At 42.8% G+C, this 24518-nt stretch overlaps 1 protein-coding gene across 1 annotated transcript; it reads right to left on the reverse strand.

Moving 5' to 3' along the window:
• Positions 1-2546: 2546 nt before the first annotated feature.
• LOC133390272 (tubulin alpha-8 chain) lies at positions 2547-22947 on the reverse strand. Its single transcript, XM_061638547.1, has 5 exons — positions 22849-22947; positions 15491-15713; positions 12368-12516; positions 9282-9962; positions 2547-3016 (listed from the first exon to the last, which is right to left on the reverse strand). Exons 1-5 carry the CDS (start codon positions 22849-22851, stop codon positions 2723-2725), a joined length of 1350 nt encoding a protein of 449 aa, XP_061494531.1. The 5' UTR covers positions 22852-22947; the 3' UTR covers positions 2547-2722.
• Between the last annotated feature and the right edge of the window lie 1571 nt (positions 22948-24518).

Raw genomic sequence — 24518 nt, forward strand, 5'->3', positions numbered from 1 at the left:
CCCAACTTCTCTATGGTGCTCCAGTTTGGGTTACAGGTTTTAACGCCAAGGTTGAATTGGTTTTATCCTGTTTTTTAAGAACTATTTTTGGTATGCCCAGATGTGTCTTGGCCGCTGGCCTTCGTCTGGAGGCAGGCCTTCCTTCTATTGAATGCACGGCCTGGCTATTGGCCTTTAGGTTTTGGATTAAGGTGGCCTTTGCCGACCCATCTATGGGATATTTGCATTTAATCTGGAAAGACTCGTTTATGAGTTCTTGGTCAAAGACTTTCCAGGAAAAATTAAAACTTCTTGGCCTCTCTCTAGATCTCCTGGCCTCTTTGGGACTGGATTCAGCTAAACTGGCTATTGAGCAATGCATTAAAGACATGGATCTACAATACTCCAACTCCAAAGCAAACTCTGCTTGCTCTCCTTTGTCCCTTAGTTTGAAATTTTCATTTCCTGCTCATGCGGCTTACCTGACAAATCTGACAACTCCGAAATTCCGTTTACTATTCACTAGAGCAAGATTTAACTGTTTTCCGCCAAAAATTTTAGAGGGCCGTTTTCAAGGAATCCCCTTAGCAAATCGTCTATGCCCATGCCCCCTTAATGAAGTTGAATCTTTGCCCCATGTATTTTTTGTTTGTAAATTCTATTGTTCTGAATGTGATAGATTAATTTATCCTATAATTAATCGTTTCCCTGGCAGGTCTTTGGACTGGTATGTGCAATTGGTGCTGTCTGATTCTGATAAGTTCATGACTGAATCTGTTTCCAAGTTCCTTAACTTTGTCCAGATTAGGTGCTCAAACTCCTCTTCCTCTACTGCACCATATCCCGGTCTTTTAGACTTTTAAGGTTTTAACTATTGTTTTACTTATTGTATGTTCTACCTGTTTTATGTCTGCTGCTGCTCTGTCGGGTCTATGACCGCAAATAAAATTTGTTGTTGAATCAGCTTTGCAATGGTAGTTTGGATTAGTATAAGATTAGTTAGACCAATATTCTGTCGTAGTGCTTTGTTTCAATTTTGAGGTGCATACTTGCTATTTCTCCCTTACAACATACACTCTTTCTAATAAACTGCTGAATAGGATTCTGGGCTGCACTGGTTTCTGAACAGAAGTGCTGGTTTATCCTCCCACGTGGCTTAGGCTGCCTGGGCTATACTACTAGTTGTTAAAGTGCCTGGGAGAACAGGAGGGGAGACAGCTGAAGTTGCCAAGCAGGAGACTTGGGATTCAGCCGGCTGTTCCCCTACTCCTGAGGAGACCACCCACTGTAAGGCAGTGGGAATCCTGTGCCCTTGCCCTAGGTAACATCTAAGTGGGTGGTGGCAATCAAGAAAGGAAGAGGATGGGTTGCCCAGGGCTACTAGGCTACCCTGCAGGGTTGGTGCTGGAGCAGGGGTTACCCTACCATTACAGCTGCAACTCAAACTCATTTAGCAACATTGCCTCTCAGAATAGGGTGCCAGGACGGGATTTGAAGGGAAGTAACACAGTGCAGTGGCATGTTGTGTCCATATGTGCATGTACTTACAGAAATGTAAGTATACTGCAGTCAAAATGCAATTCCACACCCCCTACTCAAAGATTTGGGATTGCTTCCAGACTGTCATCATTTTGGGGTGGGATTCAACCACATACCGGCAAATTCACGTTGTGCAATTAAAGTTGATTTGGTGTTCTTCCACAACAAATCCATTTCTCTCCCCCATTTTTTTTTTATGATAAGTGATGGGGAAATGTACTGGAAGATGTGGAGCAATACTTATTTGATGCAACATCATCTAACCTCCCCGCAAATAAATCAGAATTAATGCTCAAGAAATAGTCAATGTCATCTAACTCTCCACAAACTTGGTGCAAAGAAATCAGGATGAATGTTCAATAAACAGGTTGTCTGGAAGGTTTCTGACTTCTAAAAAAGCAAGGCAGAGGGGGGTGAAATGTGCCGAAATCTTAACACGTGTGAGTACACAATAATAATAACAGCACTTCTTAAAGGCACCCCCAACATCTCTCTAAAAGGCAAAGTGGGGGAATTGTTTTACCTGGAACAGGTATTAGAAAATAAGACAGTCCAATGCTGTAGCTATGAGGCAGGTCTGTGGGAGTCTGGCCCCCTCAGGAATATTCCAGACTCCCCTTCCTGAACGTTTAGCTTTTAAAAAAAATGCAACTTTGCAGTCCTTTTATTTGTTGAGATATAAGGGAAAGTGTATAGCCAATTGCTCACTAAGGTGTAACACAACAAAATTATTTCAGGTGTATTAGGCTACGTGTGTTTATGTTTTGCAATGATTCCCTATTCCCTTCACCCCCCCCACCTTACTTCAAAAGTTATTGCTATGAGCCTGGAACACAGGACAATTGAAGCATAAGGCCTATGAAGGGATGCTACAACAGCCCCTGCAACCTCCTATGCTGCCCATGCTCTAGAAGATACTGCCACTAACACTTGTGGTGCTTTTCCTTAGACTGTTGCTGAGCGTAAGGAAGGAGCCAGACAATTTTTTTCCTTGTGATGTATGGCATAAGAAAGGAAGCCACTGGAAATTGCTTCTCAGATTGATGGTCTATTTTTTACATATGCTGCAGGAGTAGGCACAGGGTGCAATCCACCAAACTTCTGTTGTGCATCTTCCATTCTGTGTATTGATCAGAAGCTGTGCAGCAATGAGTTTGATGAACTGTATCCCCCATAAAATGAAGAGCTGCCAGGACCAGTATTGTTAATATTCTTCCCCATCATTTTCTTCTTCAACGGAGTCTGTTCCAACTTCCTCATAGTCTTTCTCCAGCGCAGCTAAATCTTCCCGGGCCTCAGCAAACTCTCCTTCCTCCATGCCTTCACCGACATACCAGTGCACAAAAGCTCGCTTGGCATACATCAGATCAAACTTGTGGTCCAGTCTTGCCCAGGCCTCGGCAATGGCTGTTGTGTTACTGAGCATGCAAACAGCACGCTGCACTTGAGCAAGGTCACCCCCAGGAACTATGGTGGGAGGCTGGTAATTGATGCCAACCTGAAAATGAAGACGAGAAAAGAAAAGACAACTAAGCAAAGAGAATTTAAGAATGGGAAGGGGAATTCATCAGCTGGTATCACTGACAGATACTTTGCCCATTGTCATCATTCCTTCTAGCAGCAAACTCAAGTGTCTCCGTGCCAATAGTTTTGGAAGCAAAACATGGCCACCTACAAACAGATTTCATCATACCTGAGGTATGCCAAAGAACATTGTATTTAAAATTAGCCCTATCGCACACGTACCCCCCAAAAATTGTTGATGAGGACTGTACATATGAGTCCTTCACTGCCGATAGAAACAGGAAACTGCCATAGACTGAGTCAGACCACTGGTCTAAATAGGTCAGTATTGTCTACATTGACTACCAGCGTCTCTTCAGGGTTTCAGACAGGGAGTCTCTCCCAGCCCTGCCTGGAGATGCTGGAAATTGAATCTGGGACCTTCTGCATACAAAGCAGATGTTCTGCCATTGAACTGTGGCCCTTCCCCATCTGAGGCTTGCACATGCTCCCACTCAAACCCCTACACAATGAGGGTGGGGCAGTGGAGGGCAGTCCATTAGGGCAAATGGAGCACCCACCTCAATCTGCCCTCAACCAGGCACCACCTCCCTGTGTTCTTATTTAAAGCTGGTCCAGGGGATGGCTCTGCCTGCCAGCTCCCTTCTAAGGCCACATCTGCACTATAAATTAACAGAGCTTGGGAAAGTTACTTTTTTGAACTACAACTCCCATCAGCCCCAGCCAGCATGGCCACTGGATTGGGCTGATGGGAGTTCTAGTTCAAAAAAAGTAACTTTTCCAAGCTCTGCATTAAAAGTAGTATCATTAGACTTTAAACAGTAACAGCTTCCCCCAAAAGAATCCTGGGGACTGTAGTTTGTTAAGGTTGCTGAGAGTTGCTAGGAGACCCTTAGTCCCTCACAGAGCTACAGTTCCCAGAGTAGCCTCAGAGTTGCTCTTGCAGAACTGATTTGGGAGGAATATGGCTCTGCCTGTCACTGTTTCTGGCTCCACCAACTGTTCGTCTCCCTGCTTTCTGCCCTTCAAGTCCGAATGGGCACCAGCCACCACTGGAGTGGGAAGTGATCATCTCTCACCCAATTTCCCATGGCACAGTGGTCCCCACTTCAGTAGGACCCCTGCCAGAGGGCAATAAAAAAAAACCACACTGACCACCACTGCTTTCCCTTCTTACCCTGGCATACCACTTAGGATGGCCAGGCAAAGAGGAGGACAGATTCCAATTGTGCAGAAGAGGGAATTTCAGGAGGTGTAGCTTGAAATCCTCTCTCAACAACTATTAAAGGTGCAGGAGCCTGGCTCTCTCTTTTTGCATCTGGCCACCCTATCTCCAATCCTGTTGCACTGTTTTGGCTGCATACGCACCATGCATTTAAAGCACATCCCCACCCCCAAGAATCCTGTGAATGGTAGTATGGTAAGGGAGCTGGGAACTGTAGGTCTATGAGGGATAAACTACAGTTCCCAGGATTCTTGTGGGGGGGAATATGTGCTGGAAATGTGCTTTGAATGTATGGTGTGTACACAGCTGTAGCAACAGTTGTTCTGCCACAGTTGTCATGGCATCCAATCTCCAGCAAAGGAGCAGAACTGTCTCCCTTTTTTCCCCCCAACCTCCTCGCCACACTTTCTGGCCAGCCTTACCTTTACCAGAGGCAGCATCAGATAATGCTGGCCCAGATGCCTTTCAGGGTGTTTCCAAAAATAAGGGATTATTGTGGGTTCAATGCTGGTCATGGGTGCCCACATCAAAACATCTGAAGGACATCCAGTGCACATTTAAAGAGAATCATGAGAATTGTAGTTTAAGGGTGCTGGGAATTTGTAGCTTTGTAAGGGGAAAACCACAGTTCCCAGGATTCTTTTGGGGAAGTCATGTGCTTTAAATATATGGTGTGGATCTGCCTAAATGTTTTTCACAGAATCTGCACAATGTTGCCCTTGTCAAAATGCCATCCCATATAGCCCCCCTCTGCATTGAATCTGGAATTTCCATTGCTTGGTTTTGTTTGATTACTTACTGCATTTTCCACCCAGATTCAGGGGTGGGGGATGTGGGATGACATTTTGATGAGCATGAGGTCATGTGAATGCCACAAAAAATTGTATTTTATGAGGAGGAACAAACCCAGAATAAACTTAGGTATGGAAACACCTGCAGTTGCTAGAATGCATTGCTGAGTCACTGGCAGGCCCCCAACAGTGTTGCTTCAGGTGTAGCAAATTAACTGCACCCTCCCCTTAAGCACAGCCCAAACTTCCCCCTCTCTCTTTCCCAATACCTAGGAGAAACCCTGCTGCAGGCCTGTATTTAGACCCGATGTGGGGAACCTGTGGCCCTCTAGATGTTGTTAGACCCAACTCCCATCAGCCCTAGCCAGTGTAGCCAAGGTCAGGGCTGATGAGAGTCCAGTAACATGTGGCAGGCCAAAGTCTAGCTCTCCTTGCCTGAGAGCAGCCTGTTAATAAACCTCTTACACTGTCAACACATGCGGAGCCAGAATAAGTAATCAAGGTGTAACAGACAACACATCCACATTTTTCCTGCCCCTACATTTCTTCCATGGTACAGTACAGACCAGTAGTGTAGTGACAAATGCAGAAGTGCAGGATCACTTCATGATAATCACAACCACGCCCTCTCACACACACCCTTTTTTTGCTACTGGGTTGAGAATGAGATCCTTGTTAATGCCTTCTCCCACGACAACAGGCAACCCTAGGAGCCAATAAGAATGTAACTTACTGAGAAAAGTCTTCTCAGTGACTGACTCGCCTCCTTTTACTCAGATTGGCTCCAATAAGCAGGAAGGACAAGGAAGCATGTTAGAAGACTCTTCTCAGTGGCTAACACACTCCCCTTTCATGCTGATTGGGTCACAGGATGCTGGAGACATAGGGACCCTGCTCCAAAAAAGTAAGGGGTCTAAGACCTCCCAAGACCCAACAGGACAACATCCCTGGTACAGACACACTGCAGAAGTGGGGGGAACAGATACCTTTTGCTCCAGTATGTCTAAATGATAGAAATGTTGTATAAAACTTTAGATGCTGTCTAAACTTTAGAAATCACTTAACATGCAGATTATTTTTTATCTCTTCTATACACATTTCTTTTATCCAAATGATTTGAAGGTAATTATTCAGATGATAAGATTCTTAGGACCAAACTAGGCATGACATGGTTCACGCAATTAGCAATTGCATTAAATGTGTAGTAAAATAAATAGCAGGTATGAAGGGGGGGACACGATCTCAGTAGGGAGGTCTTTAACCCTTTGTCTCCACTTTGGCCCCAATCTGGATTAGGCTGCCTGTGCCTACAGTTTACATTGGAAGGAAAGCTCCTGTTTGCACCAAGAGAAGCTACCTTTCACTGCAAATTGAGGTGCAACAGGGAACTAAGTTCCAGCCCCAGCCCACTCCTGCAACCAGAGCCCCAATCCAGATCAGTAGTCTGCACCTGCCATTCATGCAATTGCTAGTTGCATAAATGGTGTCAAGTGTACTATGGCCGTTGGACAAACGGGTTTAGTTACATTGAAACAAGGCTACAAAGGAAAAGCATAGGGGCTTCCATGCCATTTGGATACCTATACTTCACTTAATACTGTTAAGTTGTAAAAAAAAGATTGAAAGTTGAATGTTTATAAGAAGGGTGGGACATTACAATAACAATGGAACAGTCTAGCTGTAAAAAGCTTTAAACATTATTTTCTGAATTTAAGAATAATGGTTATCAGTGATCAATTACTTTGAAAAAATAGAAATAGCCTTTATTGTATATATTTGATATAAAAACTGCTCTGTTGTACATTTTATGGATTGTGATTCTGCTTCAGATTACCACTCTCTGCAAACTATAATGTTTTTCCCATTTCCCTGGTGTGCATTCTCCTACTGTGAAGCAGTTGAAAGATCCATGGCTTTTGTACATTGTCACTTGAGGCTTGCAGGCGGTGGCCTATTTAGTTCTACTACCTGCAAACACAGTCATGGAATCATAGAGTTGGACGGGACCTTAAAGGTCATCAAGTCCAGGGTCATCAAGGCAGGATGCAACTACAGCAGAGATGACTAACCTGTGAGGCCCTTCAAATGCTGCTGAACTATAACTCCCATCAGCCCCAGCCAGCATGGCTAATAGTTAGGATAATAGGAGTTGTGATACAACAACATCTGGAGGGGCTCACAGATTAGCCACTCCTGAACTACAGCATCCCTGACAGATAGTCATTCAACCTCTAATTAAATATCTCCAACAAAGGAAGCCCTGCCACCTTATAAAGCAATCTGTTCCACTGTCCAATCAGTCTCATGTTTTTCTGAGATCAGTTGCCCTGCCATTTCCATCCATTGGTTCTAGTCCCACCTTCTGGAGCAAGAGAGCAAATCCAAATATTTGAAGACTGCTATTGTGTCTCCCAGTCTTCTCCATGCTAAACATACTCAGCTGTTCCCATCATTCCTGATAGGACTTGGTTTCCAGACCTCTTCACCATTCTGGTCACTCCGGTTTGCTCCAATTAAAAGGTGGCGCCCACAACTGGACACAGACAGTACTCCAGATGCAGCCCAATCAGCACAGAACATAGTGGACCTATTATTACATCCCGTGAATATTTGTTTCGGTTAATTCAGCAGCTGGACACTGAACATGTATCAAATATTTAACATCATACAAAGATACACATCTCCTAACCATTTCCTGGCATGCATAAGTTTTGGGAAACTGAGGGAATGGACTTTCAGTGTGCTTGCACTGATAATAAAATGAAGTTCATCTTACTGCTTACTGACAGAGCAATAACGTTCTTGTTTCATTTCAGAAATATTTTGATTTCTAAAATATTGATAGTTCAAAATATCCCATTAGCTTCAAAAGACTTTTTACAAAGCTTACAGTTGGCATCTTCTAGACTTTCATCTGAGTTAAAACCCATAAAATGGTCTGCATCTGTATTGGAGTTGTTTTAAATATATTTTTAAGATGTTTCCATTGTTTTATCACTTCTTGGACTCCTTTTGAGAAGAAAGGCAGGATATAAATTTAATAAACAAACAAACACACAAATCTGCTCCAAGTGTATTTCTAGAAGTTTGTAGTATGTTCCTAATACCTTGCGAAAATAAATAAATAAAGGCATAATCTCGAAAAATTCAGACCCAACTAGGGATGGGGGGGGATTAGATTAGATTCACATTTAAAGCCAAATTTATCAAATCCACACTTTCTACAACAATATGAAAGCCGAAACGGCCATCCTTCAAAATGTGCATGTATACAAATTCTGCAGAGCAGTTCTCCTTGCAAACGATGTTTTCAAAAATGCATATGCTAGGGGGAAATGTGCATAAAAATGAATATATTGGTGGAAATAACATTAAAATGCATTATGTTATGAGAAATTGCTTGCAAAAATGTGTACATTAGTCAAATCTGCATACAAAAATGTGTTAGGAGTAAATCTACGCTAAAATGCTGAAGATTTTTTTTAATTGCAAATTGCTGCAGAAATGTGGAAAACCGAATGTTAAGTTAGAAAAATGAGAGAACCAAAATGGATAGATCTTTCTACCCCTAGGCCTAGACAAAACTAAATTCTATGTAAAAGCAACAAAATGTGACCTTTTGTCATCTGTCCTGTCCCGTTAATTACAATTAGGTGCTTTAGCAGTGGCTAACCTGTAACTGAACTACAACTCCAATCAGCCCCAGGCAGTTGTGTCTAAATGATAAAGTTATGTGAGTGGCAGGGCCGACTCTACCATTAACCAGTCTGAAGCAGCTGCCTCAACTGGTAGATACTGAAGGGCGAGTTATAGTGGCAAGGTGTCGGTGGGCAGAGCTGTATGTGCCACCTAGCCTGCCCCACACCTCCTAAACTAGCCTGCTGCTCTGTTGCCAGTGAAGAAGTAAGATCCAATTGCCAGTTTAGTCAGCTTTTGTACATGGAATAGGAGGAGGCACAATATTGTCCCTTGCCTCAGTCATCCAAAAGTCTTTGGACAGCCCTAGTGTGTGAGGCTGATCATGCAGAGCTTTCCAACAGAATCAGCACTACACTGGGTTGCATCATTTAAGTGCAGCCCCATGACACATGGGGCCTACTCACATGACAGTGGCTTTGATATGGCTGTGGTCTATGCAAACCTTAGTTATCATGAACTTCTGTTGCATTGTGTGCATTAAGGCTTTAGTCCTATAAAAGGGAGCACACACTTGCCCTTCTCACCTTGAAGCCAGTTGGACACCAGTCAACAAACTGGATTGTTCTCTTGGTCTTGATAGCAGCGATCGCTACGTTGACATCTTTGGGCACCACATCACCACGGTAGAGCATGCAGCAGGCCATGTACTTCCCATGGCGGGGGTCACATTTCACCATCTGATTGTTGGGCTCAAAGCAGGAGCTGGTGATTTCAGCCACAGAGAGCTGCTCGTGGTAGGCCCTCTCGGAAGAGATGATGGGTGCGTAGGTCACCAGCGGGAAGTGGATGCGAGGGTATGGCACCAGGTTGGTCTGGAACTCGGTCAAGTCCACATTGAGGGCCCCATCGAAACGCAGGGAAGCGGTGATGGAGGAGACAATCTGGCTGATGAGGCGGTTCAGGTTGGTGTAAGTGGGGCGCTCGATGTCCAAATTACGACGGCAGATGTCATAGATGGCCTCGTTGTCCACCATGAAGGCGCAGTCGGAATGCTCCAAGGTGGTGTGGGTGGTCAGGATAGAATTGTAGGGCTCCACCACTGCAGTTGAAACCTGGGGTGCCGGATAGATGGCAAACTCCAGTTTGGACTTCTTGCCATAGTCCACTGACAGGCGCTCCATCAGCAGGGAGGTAAAGCCAGAGCCTGTGCCTCCGCCAAAGCTGTGGAAAATCAGGAATCCCTGTAGCCCACAACAGGCATCAGTCTGAAAAGAGAGCCATAATTAATCATAATTATGGAGTGAACCAGTGATGGAGTGCAGGAGAAATGAAATGTTCCCACTTATTCTACAGCAGGGACAATTATGTCTTCTCCTTGGGTGCTATTAGCCAGCCATCTGCATGCCAAAACCATCTTGTGACTACCCAGAGCAGGAGCTTTAGTGCAGTGGCATCTACCATGTGGAATACCCTCGCCTTGGAAATAAGCCATTTGCTAACACTTTTATGCTTTTGGCGTACACTAAAAACTTTGGGGGAACGTTTTATACTAAAATTCTTTGGGGGACATCGTATGCTTTGAATGTTCTTTAAAGCTATGATGTGTGGAGAACAGATGGGAATTCTCATGACTGACAAATGCTCCCCCAGATAGGCAGACAGACAGATATAAATTACTAAATGTACAATACTGTAGGTCAAGAGGAATTGTTCACTCATAGCTTTCCATCCCAACATGCTAATTTTCTATGTGTATGGAATGTGGTTTGTTTTTTCATGGTGATCTGTTCAAATGTATGATTTCCTGTCTACATTCTGAAGCCATTCAGTCCATAATATTTTACCATGTGATCCGTTTGTGTTGACCAGCCCTGTTATTTCTGGGATTACTGAAAGGAAGCCACAGTTAAACCTGTTTTGTTGTTGTTATGTGTCTTCAAGTTGATTATGACTTATGGCAACCCTGTGAATCAGCAACCTCCAATAGCATCTGTCATGAACCACCCTGTTCAGATCTTATAAGTTGTCTGTGGCTTCATTTAAGGAATCAATCCATCTATCGTTTTGTCTTCTTCTTTTTCTACTGAAGAATTTATGCTGCTCATATTGTGTTCCTCATCCAAGTTTAATTATAACATAGTTCTTTCTGTTGAAGAGCCTAATGCTTCAAATTTAAACAAGACTCAAATTTCTAGGGTATTTCTCCTTGAGTTTGCATTTTGGGGGCCTGAATAGTCTGAATAGTGGTTTTTAAATTGTGTTCTAGGAAAAATGAGGATTCCTCAGAACCTTATCAGGGAATCCTGAATGAAGAATTTCCATGTTAGTCTGTTGCAGCAAACAGAAGAGTGTTTAAATGTGCACATAGAAAGCACATAGCTTCTCCCCAAGATTCCTGCAAACTGTAATTTGCTAAGGTGCTGGAAATTGTAGCTCTGTGAGGGGTAAACTACAGTTCCCAGGATTCTTTGGGGGAACCTATGTGCTTTAAATGTACAAAGTGAATGTGACACAGATGTAATGGGAAGGTAAGTCATGGTGGACAAACTTTTCTGGAAGAAAACTAGACTACTAATAATCTTATCCTGCAGGGTTCTCCTTTAATTAATGCAAGGAAACAGAAATAATATTTTTCATGTCTTCTGATTACATTTACAGCCGTACTCAGATGCTGCCCAATGCTAAGTTTTCTTTTAGACTTCTTTGCCACCTTCAGCTTTTTCTTCACCATCTGATGCAGTTAACCAGGGACCACATAGCCAGCATGATGGTTTCAAAACATTCCGTATAGATGACATCACAAAGTCAGTTCAAATGAAGGACAAAGCCAATTGAAATTCAAAGCAAAGTAATTCCTCTGAGCAAGTGCCTGGGAGAAAGGAAGTTCTGTGAACACTTTCACCCCTGTTCACAGCTCCCACTAATCACCAAAACAAAAACACTTTTTGGACTGCCTTCAAGTCGATCCCAAATTATGGCTACCCTATGAATAGGGTTTTAATGGTAAACGGTATTCAGAGGGAGTTTACCATTGCCTCCTTCTCAGACTAGTCCTCCCCAGCTGGCTAGGGCCTGCTCTGCTTGCCACAGCTGCACAAGCCAGACCCTTCCTTGTCTGCAACTGCCAACTGGGGGCAACTGGGCTCCTTGGGACTATGCAGCTTGCCCATGGCTGCACAGGTGGCAGGGCACATAACCCCTGCACCACTCACTGTGGGGGTGATCTTTGGCTGGCCCTTGACATCCAGTAGACACAAGCAGGGATTTGAACTCGCAGACTCTCGACTCCCAGCCAGACTGTCCTCCCCACTATGCTATACTAGCTCTAGCACTTTTTACAGGTACACAGATGTATGCAAATTGCTCGTTTTAACTCTGCTATAGGACCAACGGGATTGGGCAATACCTTCATGTGTTCCCTAGAACATGTTCCAGAATTCCGTACAGCACAAGAGGTATGTGGCAGACATGAAGAGGTTTCTTAGCTAGCAAAAGTCATGTGGAAAAGGAAGCAATTTTTGAAAATCCCTGGGCTCTAAATAATTAAACATCCAACCACAGTCCACTATGGACCTAATGTGATAATGGAATGAAAATTTCTAGCACTCCAGATTTCTGCCTCATTGTGCTCCCAAACTGTATCACTTTTAACTGGCAACCTTGTACTTACCAGCTTGCGAATACGATCTAATACCATGTCAATGCTCTCCTTGCCAATGGTGTAGTGACCACGGGCATAGTTGTTAGCTGCATCTTCCTTGCCAGCAATCAGCTGCTCTGGATGGAAAAGCTGGCGGTAAGTGCCCGCCCGCACTTCATCTGTTAACAAAAGTAAACATACCTTGATAAAAATTGTTATGGATATGCTTCACTCATACTGATGTGCACAACTGAAGACCTTATATCTGATGCCATCTCTTTGTGCTAAAGCACATTTCCTTTATGTATGAAATTATTCTGGCTTTATCTCAACTTAGGCTGATTCTAAACACAGGGTTCTGTGGAGAAATACTGGGTACACGTCTGTTTATTTTTCGTGCTTTGAAAAATATTTGTGGCCTATGTTGATGTCACAGTGTAACTGTCAGGGTTCGAGGCCTATGTTGCAGGCCTGTTTAGCAGTAGCTGCTTGGTGATAGGTTGAGAGAGAGAGAGAGAGAGAGAATGGCTTTTAATACAGTATGTATAGACAAAGTCTGGATCAGGTAGATTCATTTTGATTGGTCTGGGGAACAACAAACCCTGATAGGCTAGAGGTTTTTGTCAGGGAAGAATGGGCAGTTAACTAGACCAATAAAAATTAATTTACCTGATCCAGACCCCACCAAAACCTGTCACTGAGCAGCTGCAGCTGAAAAATGGACCGCCTTCCATTTGATCCCGATTTATGGCGACCCTATGAATAGGGTTCTCATGGTAAGCAGTATTCAGAGGGGGTTTACCATTGCCTCCCTCTGAGGCTAGTCCTCCCCAGCTGGCTGGGGCCTGCTCAGTTTGCCACAGCGGCACAAGCCAGCCCCTTCCTTGTCCGCAACTGCCAGCTGGGGGGCAACTGGGCTCCTTGGGACTATGCAGCTTGCCCACGGCTGCACAAGTGGCAGGGCACGTAACCCCTGAGCCACTCACTGTGAGGGTGAACTTTAGCTGGCCCTTGACACCCAGGAGACACAAGCGGGGATTTGAACTCACAGACTTTGGATTCCCAGCCAGCCTCTCCTAGCTTAAAACATAGCAGGACCACAAGGCCTCAAACCCTAACAGGGACACTCTGACATCAACAGGGGTTACAAATCTTTTTCATAAACCAGCAGATATATATCTAGCTTTTCTCCACACAGGCATAGTCATGCCTGATACAACCCAAACAGGGGTTGTGCCCAGTAGTGTAGTGGCAAATTCAGAAGTGCAGGGTCCCTTCCTGATAGTCACAGCTACACCCCCTCATGGCCACACCCCTTCTAAGATTATACAGCCTAATATAGAATAAACTGGCCAAGTTTGAATAGAATACTGCTTTCTGCTTCTCTATCTGTTACTGCTTTCTCTCACAACAGACGTCCCTCCCTAGGAGCCAATCAGCATGAAAGGGGAGTATGTTAACTACTGAGAAGAGTGGCTTCTTACTGGCTGACACTTCTTTTCACTCTGATTGGCTCGAATCAGCAGGAAAGGACAAGGAAGCATGCTAGAAGACTCTTCTCAGTGGCTAACACATTCTCCTTTCATGCCAATTGGCTCGTAGACATAGGAACCCTGCTGGGACCCTGCTCCCAAAAAAATAAAGGGTCTAAGACCCCTGAGACCCTGGATGACTACACCCCTGGCTGTGCCAATGCCTGAGCTGTTCCCTGCTAGTCTATCCTGTAGGCCAGGGAATAGTGGGATTAATGTTGGTGGCATAGTCCAAGAGAGCCATTGCTATACCAAGAGAAACCTCTGAACTAATTATGCTTCTTTCTTTCAATACATTATACACATATACACATGCTGTGCTAAAGTGTGTGGTATACTGAATGAAAATGTATGTTTAAGGAGCCTATAGTAGAACAATATGGTTTTCCTTGCGATACTAGTTTGGGGCAGTTTTGTCCCACTGGGTGTAGCTCTTGTTTGTTCTTTCTGTGTGTGTGCATGTGGGAGCAAATAGAACACTGTATGAGTTGCTCTCCCTTGTTGCGAGACAGTTGCATTATTCCTAATAAAAATAAAGCTGTTTATGAACCTACATGTGTCAGGGAGTACTCCACTCCTGGAACCCACAGGCAAATAGGAAATTTTACACTGTGTCCCATTAATACCTTTACAAATTCCCCACTTGGAGCAACCCCATCATGTATGATCTAGCCAATCAGGGATCACATAGAATAATGATCGAAACAGCAGCACAGTGTATGAGGCCAGGGTGTGTCCATAGGGATGCCTGATCTTTGCAAGAGCCCATTTATATAATTTCACACACATACTTTTGAGGCAGACAAATTGCATGAGCAGCACTTCTGGAGATAAGGACATCTCATCTCATACATTGATTCTCCTATGCGGTTTCAGTGACAGAGCTGTTCCATGTTTTGTATGAAGGGATGCTGCCATACCTGGACATGCCTCTGTCATCATTTTACTAGTAACCCATGGCTTTTACCACACCTTGCAACTGTCTACTATATGCAGAAGTCTCACAGGCACCCAACACATGCCTTGTTAGAACAAGCAAAATATTCTCCTTGACATAATCCAGCATCCTATTTCCAACAGAGGCCAGTGCCTTCCTACCCTTTCTATCAGTTTCTTAGAACAGTTGGGAAGAAATGTTCTCCTACAAAAAAAGCTAAGAGGGATATACTGCCAGAAACAAGGTCATACAGCTTTCAACATTTATGAGAAAACTCACAAACTCTTGAAAACAGATCTAGGTGCTCCAGTGTGTTATACACTCAGCAACAAGCAAGATAAGCTCCCTGTGGCAATTATGCAAAGTAATGTTCCAAATGCACCATTGGCTTTTGTTCATTAAAATACTGATATTATGACTAATGAGGCACAAGGGACTCTTAACCTTGGATGTCCAAGAGTCTCAATACAGGAATGTTTTGCTGGAGAAGTGGAGGAGGAATTCTAGCAAATATAACTCCCCCCCCCGCTCTCACATGGCATCATGATTTCTTCTGCTGTCCAACTGTTAAAAGAACAGCAACCCTGTTTGCCTTTGCATCAGGTCATTTCTATACCAGTCCCCAGCACGGGTATACATTAAGTAGTCTTCTTTGTATTGGCCCTTGCTCATTATTCCACTGACCTACTACAGTGGGTTCTAGGTCCACCATGACAGCCCGTGGCACGTGTTTTCCTGTGCGTGTTTCACTGAAGAATGTGGTAAACGAGTCATCATCGTTAACTCTGTTGGGTTGATTCTGGAAAGTACCATCGGGGTGGATGCCATGTTCTAAGCAGAAAAGCTCCCAGCACGCATTACCAATCTGAACTCCAGCTTGCCCAACATGAACAGAGATGCACTCACGCTGTGGAGTAAGAACAACAGCACAGAAAAGGTCAGAAGTACAAGAGCATACATTATGTCTGTCCGTTCCCCGTTCTTCCTAAAAAAAAAAAAAAACTTGGGGTATTACTATCAAGATATTGGAAATGTTGATTTGGATGGTATTTTTCAATGCCACATTACAAAAACGGAGAGAGTATGGCTTTCTACCTACAGAGAACTCTTTCCTCTTGCTGAAGAATATCACAGAGGATTCTGGGACACAATCTAAAGTTAATCAGGTCTGGCTCAGGCCTTTAGCTGCCTGAGATGAGGGACAAGACAGTACTGGGGGGCCCTTCACCCCATTCCATGTACAGAAGCCAACCAAACTGGCAGCTGAATCTTACTTCAACACTGGCAACAGGCAGACACAGCTCTGCCCTCCATCCTGTTGCCACTGCTTCCTCTATCACTCCCTAACATCTACTACCTGAGGCAGATGCCGGACTCTGCCTAACAATAGGACCAGCTCAGCACTCACATCTGGCCTGACAAGCCTGCCACTCTTTATCAGAGCATATCCTAGAATGATTATGGGTAGGTAGATAACAGACCTGAGGAATCTACTTAGAGTTTGGTTGTTAGAACACTATCTCTGGTGATCATGTGAGAAAGAGGACAGGGTCCTGCACTTTTAACAGTTGTGTAGCAGAGGGAATTTCAGCAGATGTTGTTTGTCATACCAGCCTTCCTAGCCTTTGAAATTCCCTCAGCTATACACCTATTAAAGGGGCAGGTGCCCTGTCCTCTTTTTCACCTGGCTGCCTTATAAACAACTTGACTAGATAACAAATAGTGGTTCCCTAGGAAGTTGCTTTACACTGAGTCAAACATTTAGCTCAGTATTGTCTACACTGATTGGCAGTGGCTCTCTAGGGTTTCAGAGAGGATTCTCTCCCAGTCCTGCCTGGAGACGCCAGGGATTGAACTCGGGACCTTCTGCATGCAAAGCAGATGATCTACCACTGAGTTACATTCAAGGGTGGGGGTAGTCCTACACTTAGCAGTCAGGAATGGAGTACTTCCAAGAATTTGTTTTCAGTACCAGAACCGAGCTCACAGTCTTTTCACACAAAATTCTAGTCCTGGTTCCACCCTCCCCCTCCCCCTCCCCCTCCCCCTCCCAACTTTCTTCATTTCATCAGCCTAATTTAGAAGAGAAATAAAAAACCATTGGGAGTCACAAACTCTTGCCAACTTACCCAGAAGATCCCAACTGAACTCCTCTCCCTTTCTGTCAATCACAACTATTCCCCTGTGACTCAACATTGCAAATGGAGATTGATTAGTTGTGGAGGTCAAACTGTCTTTCAGGAAAGCTTGTTCACCATTACTGAGCTTCTTGCTAAGGAAGCCCTGACTTGCTTCTAAGAAAACAGTTTGAAAACTACTCATGAACTGCTAATGGCTGCATATCCACAAGCTGAGCCTTCCCCAACCTGGTGCCCTCTGAATGTTTTGGACTACATTAGTCCAAGGCAGCATGGCTATAGTAGCTGGGACTGATGAGAGTTGTACTTCAAAAATATGGAGGGCACCAGCTTGAGGAAGGCTGCTGTAGCTGTTTTATATGTGAATGACCTATAATTGCTATTTTTTACTATGTGTACAGTTGTTGCTATTTAACTAATTTGTAATTGATTGGTATATATATATACATATATACAATATATTGGCAGATAAAAAATAAGTTTCTGCATTTGTTATATTGCAAATCTGCATATTTTTAGTATTTGAATCTGCACTATAACGCCTATTATTTCAATAATATACTGTAGAACAAAATCTGTATCCATTCTCATTGAACAAATGCCAGCTAAGCAGTATGCAGGTAGGCAATATAGAACAAGGGCAGAGTTTGCTTCAAATGCAAGATGGGCTGTGCATCCTTTGGGTGCATCCATGTACAAAACTGTATAGAGTTGTATAAAGAGCATCCTTGATCCCATATGAATTGTGATAGATCTCAAAAAGGATACCGTGTGCCAAGTTGGTTTATTTTTATTCCTAACTGGGAGCTGGCACAGCTTGATGGTATTACTTCACTGAGTGTAACTTAAGAAGGGTGCAGCGCCTTCTGATTTCTTAACTCTTTTGTGGTGGGCAGGAATGGCAGCCAATGCCCCTTCAGAAATATTTTTGGATCCCCAAAAATAGCATAGATTCACAAATCGGAGCAAATTAGCTAACAAACATTAACAGATCCACAGCCAGGTTTGGAGTTAAAATGTTAAAAGCTTTCAAGTGGTTTATACTTCAGAAATGTTTCTCTGCCTCTCTCCTGCAAAACTTCAAACCCAGCAAGCACAAACTAGAAAACTAGATGAGAGAGACACAGTTTCCTAGCCTGAAGCAAGACCACTGCCAGTTCATGTAATGATCTAGCCAAGGACAGAAACAGCATTGAAAACCCTTGCTCCCCTAAAAATTATCTTTAGGGTGGTGGAGTGAAAATGGAGACAAGGCTCTTGCACCTTTGATAGTTGTGCAGAATAAGGATTTCAGCAGGTGTAGCTTGCAGGTCAAGTCTATACCTGCTGAAATTCCCTCTTCTGTATAATTATTAGGCCACCCTAATCTTGTATTTAATTTTAAGCCACCTTAATTATCTTTGCTACTCTTCTGCTGTCCTAAATGAGCTGTTCTAGAGTCACCCCCATGACAGTACTCTTGAAAGGAAAAGAGAAAGAGCTATTTAATAAATAATTGCCTCAAAGAATAATGTGCTATTCTCCAAGGCAGCTTCCAGATGACCTGTTAATGAACATTCATCCTGATTTGTTTGCAGGGAGGCTAGATGCTGTTGTGTCAAAGCAAATGTTATTCCCACACTTTCCAGTGCATTTTCCTGGCAATTTCGTTATTGCAAAAAGGCTGGTCTTTTGGGAAAGCAGGTTCGTTGCACTGCACTTTCACTCAACTATCATTGTGCAACCTTGTTTTGCCGGTAGTGATTGAATCCCACCCTAAAATAGTGACAGTCTGGAAGCACCCACAATGATAAATGTGCACCTCAACCCTGATTATGGCTGTACTTGTAGAACTGCCAACGGGCCAGGAAAAAATACATCAACCTGCGCATTTCTTATGTCTTTAAGAAAGGATTGAGAAATCAGAAATTAGCAGGTGAAGGTTATCAAGGTCTAGACCTAAACATGGTCACTTGCTAACTGCTGGACACCAAATTGCTGTTAAAGGGAAATCTACAGGGGCCAGGTTCTAAAATAGGCCCTGTTTGGGAGTAAGCCTGATAAAACTCAGTGGGGCATACTTCTGAGTAAACATGTTTACTTCGCTGAAAATAATTGGGTTGTTACTTCCTAGTTCTCAAGCATGCAGATGATTATGGGACCGTAGCTTAGGGTTGCCAGTATTTTAGTGACAACAACATTGCTGGTCCCGTTGCTGGATATATTTGAGGGTAGACTAAAAAAGAACACTCTGTTGTAACAAGTACTGCAATAAAGTTACCTTTACATTATAAATTATGGAAATGCTATAGTCACAGGTCAAACTTTCACATGTGCCTTTTTTTAAAGGAAACATGTTGTCTTTGGTAAATCTGCTTATAACAACAATAGTCACTCAGTGTGGAGGGCCAATGAGTTGGCCAGATATATATATACATGTATATTTTAATGAATTGCTTTTCATTTTAATTTCAAAACAATTTACAACCATACAACAAAACAACTAAAAATAAATTTTAAAATACAAATAAAGGTAGAGACCTAAATTATTTTCATCCTCCTGGAGAACCCTGTTGAAACAAAACTAAACTAAACAAAACATATATCTTCAGTTGTTTTTGGAAACTACAAATAGTCATTTCTCAACAGAGATGCTATTCCACAAAATGGGCAGCACCACTGAAAGCCCAGCTCTGAGTTGTTATGGAGTGGGCGTCCGTTGTTTTAGGACTTTCAAGGAAATATACTCATGCAAGACACAGTGACCAACTGGATATGTGAAGGGTAAAACAATATCTTGGGATAGATATAGAACATGCATGTGTTTGTGTGTCCCCATTTGCACCATGCATTTAAAGCACTACTATGCCACTTTCACAGTCATGGTTCCCATTCGCCATAAAGAATCGTGGGAACTGTAGTTTGTGAAGGGTGCTGAGAACTGTGAAAAGCCCCTATTCCCCTTCTAGAGCTACAATTTCTAGAGTGGATTAACAATCAATCCCTCTTCCCAGATAACTATAGCTCTATGAGGGAAATACCAATCTCCTAACAACTCTCAGCACCCTTACCAAACTATAGTTCCCAGGATTCTTTGGGGGAAGCTATGACTGTTTAAAGTGATATGATACTGCTTTAAAAGTATAATGCAGATGGGGCCTGTGTGTTTGTAACTCACAAGATCCACCTCTTCCCTGGGCAACCTTTCAGTTAAGTGCTTATGATGACAGAAGCTACAAGCTGTCAGTTGTCTGATGTCATAAATGGATGAGAGGGTGACCATCAAGCTCCTATGCAGCCTTTCTCAACCTTTGGTTTCCCAGATGTTATTGGACTACAACTCCCATCAGCCCCAGCCAGCATGGCCAATGATCAGGGATGATGGGAATTGTAGTCCAGCAACATCTGGGGTCTGAAAGGTTGGGAAAGGCTGGCCTATATAGGCTTGTGATGAAGGGAGATACGCGTTGTTTGTAAAAGACCAAACACAGCTCTCTTGGGTTCTCAAATGATGGATAATGAGGCATTTGTATGTGTGTGTGGCAAACTGGCTGCTCACAGGGAGCATGTGCTTCTGCTTCCAAGTCAAGGGTGAGAATCAATGTGGATGTCCTGGACAGAAGCAAAATGCCCTTGGCTTTACCCTTCCTAAGTGAATTATTTTAGAAATGCTAAACCGATTTCCTTTCCCAAGATAGGTTTAGATATGCCGTTTTGGCTGTCAAAAGCTTCTCTCACCTGACCACAGGTTGAAGCATAGTAAGACTAAGGATGTATATGATTATTGGCTATGCTATGTGACTAGAAAATGTCACAGTGGGGAGGTATAATTGTTATGCTTTCTGTGATGTCAGAACATAGGACGCTGCCTTATATTGAATTGAACCATTAGTACATTGAGGTCAGTATTATCTACACTGACAGGCAGATGGGTCTTTTCCCAGCCCTACCTGGCAATGCCAGGGGTTGAGCCTTCAACCTTTTGAACTCTTCCACTGAGTTATGGCCCTTTCCAAATTTGTATCAATTAAAAATATGACTGCTAATTTCCTCATGACTAAAAAATGCATATATTTGATCTGCATTTGTTAGCTCTGTGGAGCAGAATCAGTGATTTGAGGAAAGACCAGCATTTTGTCAGAAATACAGAACAGGAATTCAGCCCTATACTGTTACAGATTCAGGACTTAAGTTCCGGACAACAATAAAGAAGAAAATTATTATAAGATGAGCATGTGTAAAGTGCCTTTTGCTCATCACTCAGAAAAAATAGACCCCAGCCAGCAACATTTTTTAAAATTAAGCATTGCTCAGATGTCATGTAACACTCCCCCCTTGCATAATCTAAATTTGTATATATTTGGAATGGATTAAAAATTAGCCTTACCAAGAGCAATAATCATAAACAAAATAACATAGCTATATAGCAATGTAAAAAGCAGTCTTGTACCAAGTCAGTCTATTGATCCATGTAGACCAGTACTGTCTATACTGTACTGACTTGCAGGCCCTCTCCAGGGCTTCAGAGAGAGGTCTTTCTAGCTGTACCTGGAGTTACCAAGGACTGAAACTGGAACCTTTTGCATACCAAGTGTGTGCTCTACCACCGTGCTATAGCCCTTTCCTATAGTACTTTATCTAAGCTCTCGAGGCCATTGTTCACAAAACCACTAAGAGCACTTCTGCACTACAATTTCAAACTGGTTTGAAACCAATTTAATTAACATGTCTTCCCCCAAAAGACCTTAGGAAAGGCATTTTTAATTTCTAAGGGCCTTGATAATTCTGCTGTGCCCTTTCAGAGAATTATAATTCCCAGTTTACGTTCTTTGGTTGCAAGCTATGACCATTAAAACCTGGTATGAGACTGGTTTAAATGTATAGTGTAGGCATGCCCTAGTTCAACTTTTGGCTTTGCCAAATAAATTAGATGAAGCTTCAGTGGTTGGTTCAATAGGTAAGATATGAACCTTTGACCAGGGCGTCCAAAGAATGCAATCCCCCAGCAGCCATGAACTGTGACTCAGCAAGCCACTTCCTCTCACCCCATCTGTAAAATGGAGTTAATATGCAATATATGATCTAATTTTTAAATGTTGCTACCCACTGAATGGGTGAGGAAGTGTGATTAATCTCAATATATCAATAACTGGGCAAGTTCTCCAGGATTTAGTGTTTCAGTTTCCTTTATGGTGAAAATGTAGCTACTCAGAGCGCAATCCTAGACATGTTTAGTCAGAAGTAATGCCTTTGGATTTGAGTGGGACTTACTCCCCTGTAAGGATGCATAGGAATGCACTCTCGGTCCCTTCTTCCAGTTTGCTTAATGCCAGAAAAGTTAAAATGTAGCCAAGGGCCATCAAAGAAACTGCCCTGTCTAAAATGTCTTTATTTATAAAAATATTTGTATATTGCTATTTTGTTAAAAACATCAAAGCAGTTTACAACATGTTTTTTTTTAAAAAAACAAAGAATAAAAACATTAAAAATGCAGTAAAAACAAAGGTCAACTGTTGTGAAAAAAGCATCTTCTTAAGTGCCTGCATAAGCCTGACAGAACAGAAAGGTTTTCAGCAGGTGCTTAAAAGTTAAAATGGAAGGTGCTGAATCTCTGTTGGCAGAACATTCCAGAGAACTGGGCCGATGACACTGAAGGCTCAATTTTGTGTCGATGTTAAATGAGCCTCACCAACTCGAGGAACGACCAATGCTGCACCTGCAGATGATCTTAGTGATTGAGCTGAGATATAAGGGTTCATGCAGTCCCTAAGATGCCCTGGGCCTAAGTTGTTCAGGGCTTTCTTAAATTAATACAAGGACCTTGAACTTAGCCTCTTGATAACCAGGACTTCAGAGCAGGGCAAGTGGTAGAGAGAGAGATTATCATTTCCTCTCAATCTGTGCGTTTCCCATATCCCCTCTTACCATAATGTTCTGACTGATTCTCGCTTCCCTTCTTGGTCAGCAGTTAGAAGGCTTCGTTTCTATTCTGTCTCTCTCCAACTCCTGCTGCGTCACTTTGAGTTGTGCTGCAGGAGGAGAGGAGGGACCAGCACCAAACACCTGCTTTTGCCCTTCAGTGTCATAGAGCAGATGAGGAAAGAGGTCACAATTCCCATCACACATATCCCTTGCCAGGTTACATCATCGGCCTCTTACATACAGTCATATGAACTGTCAAATGCAACTGAAATTTACTGTTCTCCCAATCCCTGTGCAAACCAGATTCACACCATATGTTAATCCCACTGTTATTCCACTTTAAACAGTCATTGCTTCCCCCAAAGAATCCTGGGAAGTATAGTTCATGGAGGGTGCTGAGAGCTGTTGGGAGACCCTTATAGCATTGAGCTATAATCATCAGAATTTTCTGGAAAGAGGGACTGACTGTTAAACTACTCTAACAATTGTAGTTTTGTGAGGGGAATAGGGGGTCTCCTAACAACTCTCAGTATTTACAAACTTCCCAGGATTCTTTGGGGGAAGCAATTACTGTTTAAAGTGGAATGATAGTAGAATAAATGAATGGTTTGAATGTGGCCTGTGTGTGTGTTCCAACAGGTCAGATCAGACTTATTAAGATTCTGACTTCCAGGCTTTTGTCTAGCTCCACTGCTTATTTAATAGCCTTCAGTGGCTAGCGATGGGGGGGAAATCCAATTCAGTTTGCATTAAAAGGTGAAAACCTACCTAATTTGCACTTTCCAAAAAATATGGGAACCAAAACATAGCCATCCCTCAAATTTGCAGTGGTCCGGCAATGCAGTGGCCCAACTGAGTAGTGTGAATAAAAATTATTATAGTAAGTGTGCACAAATGCATATAGTAGTTAAAATACTATACAAAAATGCATTATATTGTTGTTGTTATGTGCCTTCAAGTCGACTACGACTTATGGCAACCCTATGAATCAGCGACCTCCAAGAGCATCCGTCATGAACCACCCTGTTCAGATCTTGTAAGTTCAGGTCTGTGGCTTCCTTTAGGGAAGCTTTAAATATTAGGGGAAGTATGTTTTATTAACATGTGTATATTAGGTAAAATTGCGTACAAAATAAGTATACAATTAGGAGAAATTCACACTAAAATGCTGGTGAATTTTTGTGATTTTTTTTTTAAACCATAAACTAATGTGGAGAGAATGGAAATGTAAGAATGGAAAAGTAAAAACTGAAAGAAACCAAAACTGACAGATTCACTCACCTCTATTAGTGGCTGCTATCGGACACATTATCCTGGCTGTTTAGAGGCTAAAGTTTATGTGGGTGAGGGAATGGGACAGGAAGGAAATAGTTTGAATATATGCTTGCTTTGGGGATCAGTGATGGTTTAAATGAGGAGTGGGTTTCTTGTGATTCTCCAGATGTTGTACTCCAGCTCCCATTAACCCCAGGCAGCATAGTAAATAATTGGGAATAATGAGAGTTCTAGTCCAACAACAGACAGGGGAGAGCCACAGGTTACCAAGCCCTGTTTTAAATAATCTGGCTGAGCGTCTGTTGCAGATTTTCCCTGCTCAACTTGTATTTTTTTTTAAAGTAAACAGAGAGATGCATGCCAGTTACTAGTATTATTGTTTACATTTATATCCCGCC

Source organism: Rhineura floridana, chromosome 8 (assembly GCF_030035675.1).
Source record: "Rhineura floridana isolate rRhiFlo1 chromosome 8, rRhiFlo1.hap2, whole genome shotgun sequence".
Taxonomy (NCBI): Eukaryota; Metazoa; Chordata; class Lepidosauria; order Squamata; family Rhineuridae; genus Rhineura; species Rhineura floridana.

What these genes read in the sequence shown, in the direction of transcription:
- LOC133390272 (XM_061638547.1), bottom strand. An exon ending in CCTAGAACCCACTGTAGTAG is followed by an intron (nt 12,517 to 15,490) that starts GTCAGTGGAATA and finishes TTTTGTTAACAG; the next exon opens with ATGAAGTGCGGGCGGGCACT. An exon ending in GGTGTCCAACTGGCTTCAAG is followed by an intron (nt 3,017 to 9,281) that starts GTGAGAAGGGCA and finishes CTTCATTTTCAG; the next exon opens with GTTGGCATCAATTACCAGCC.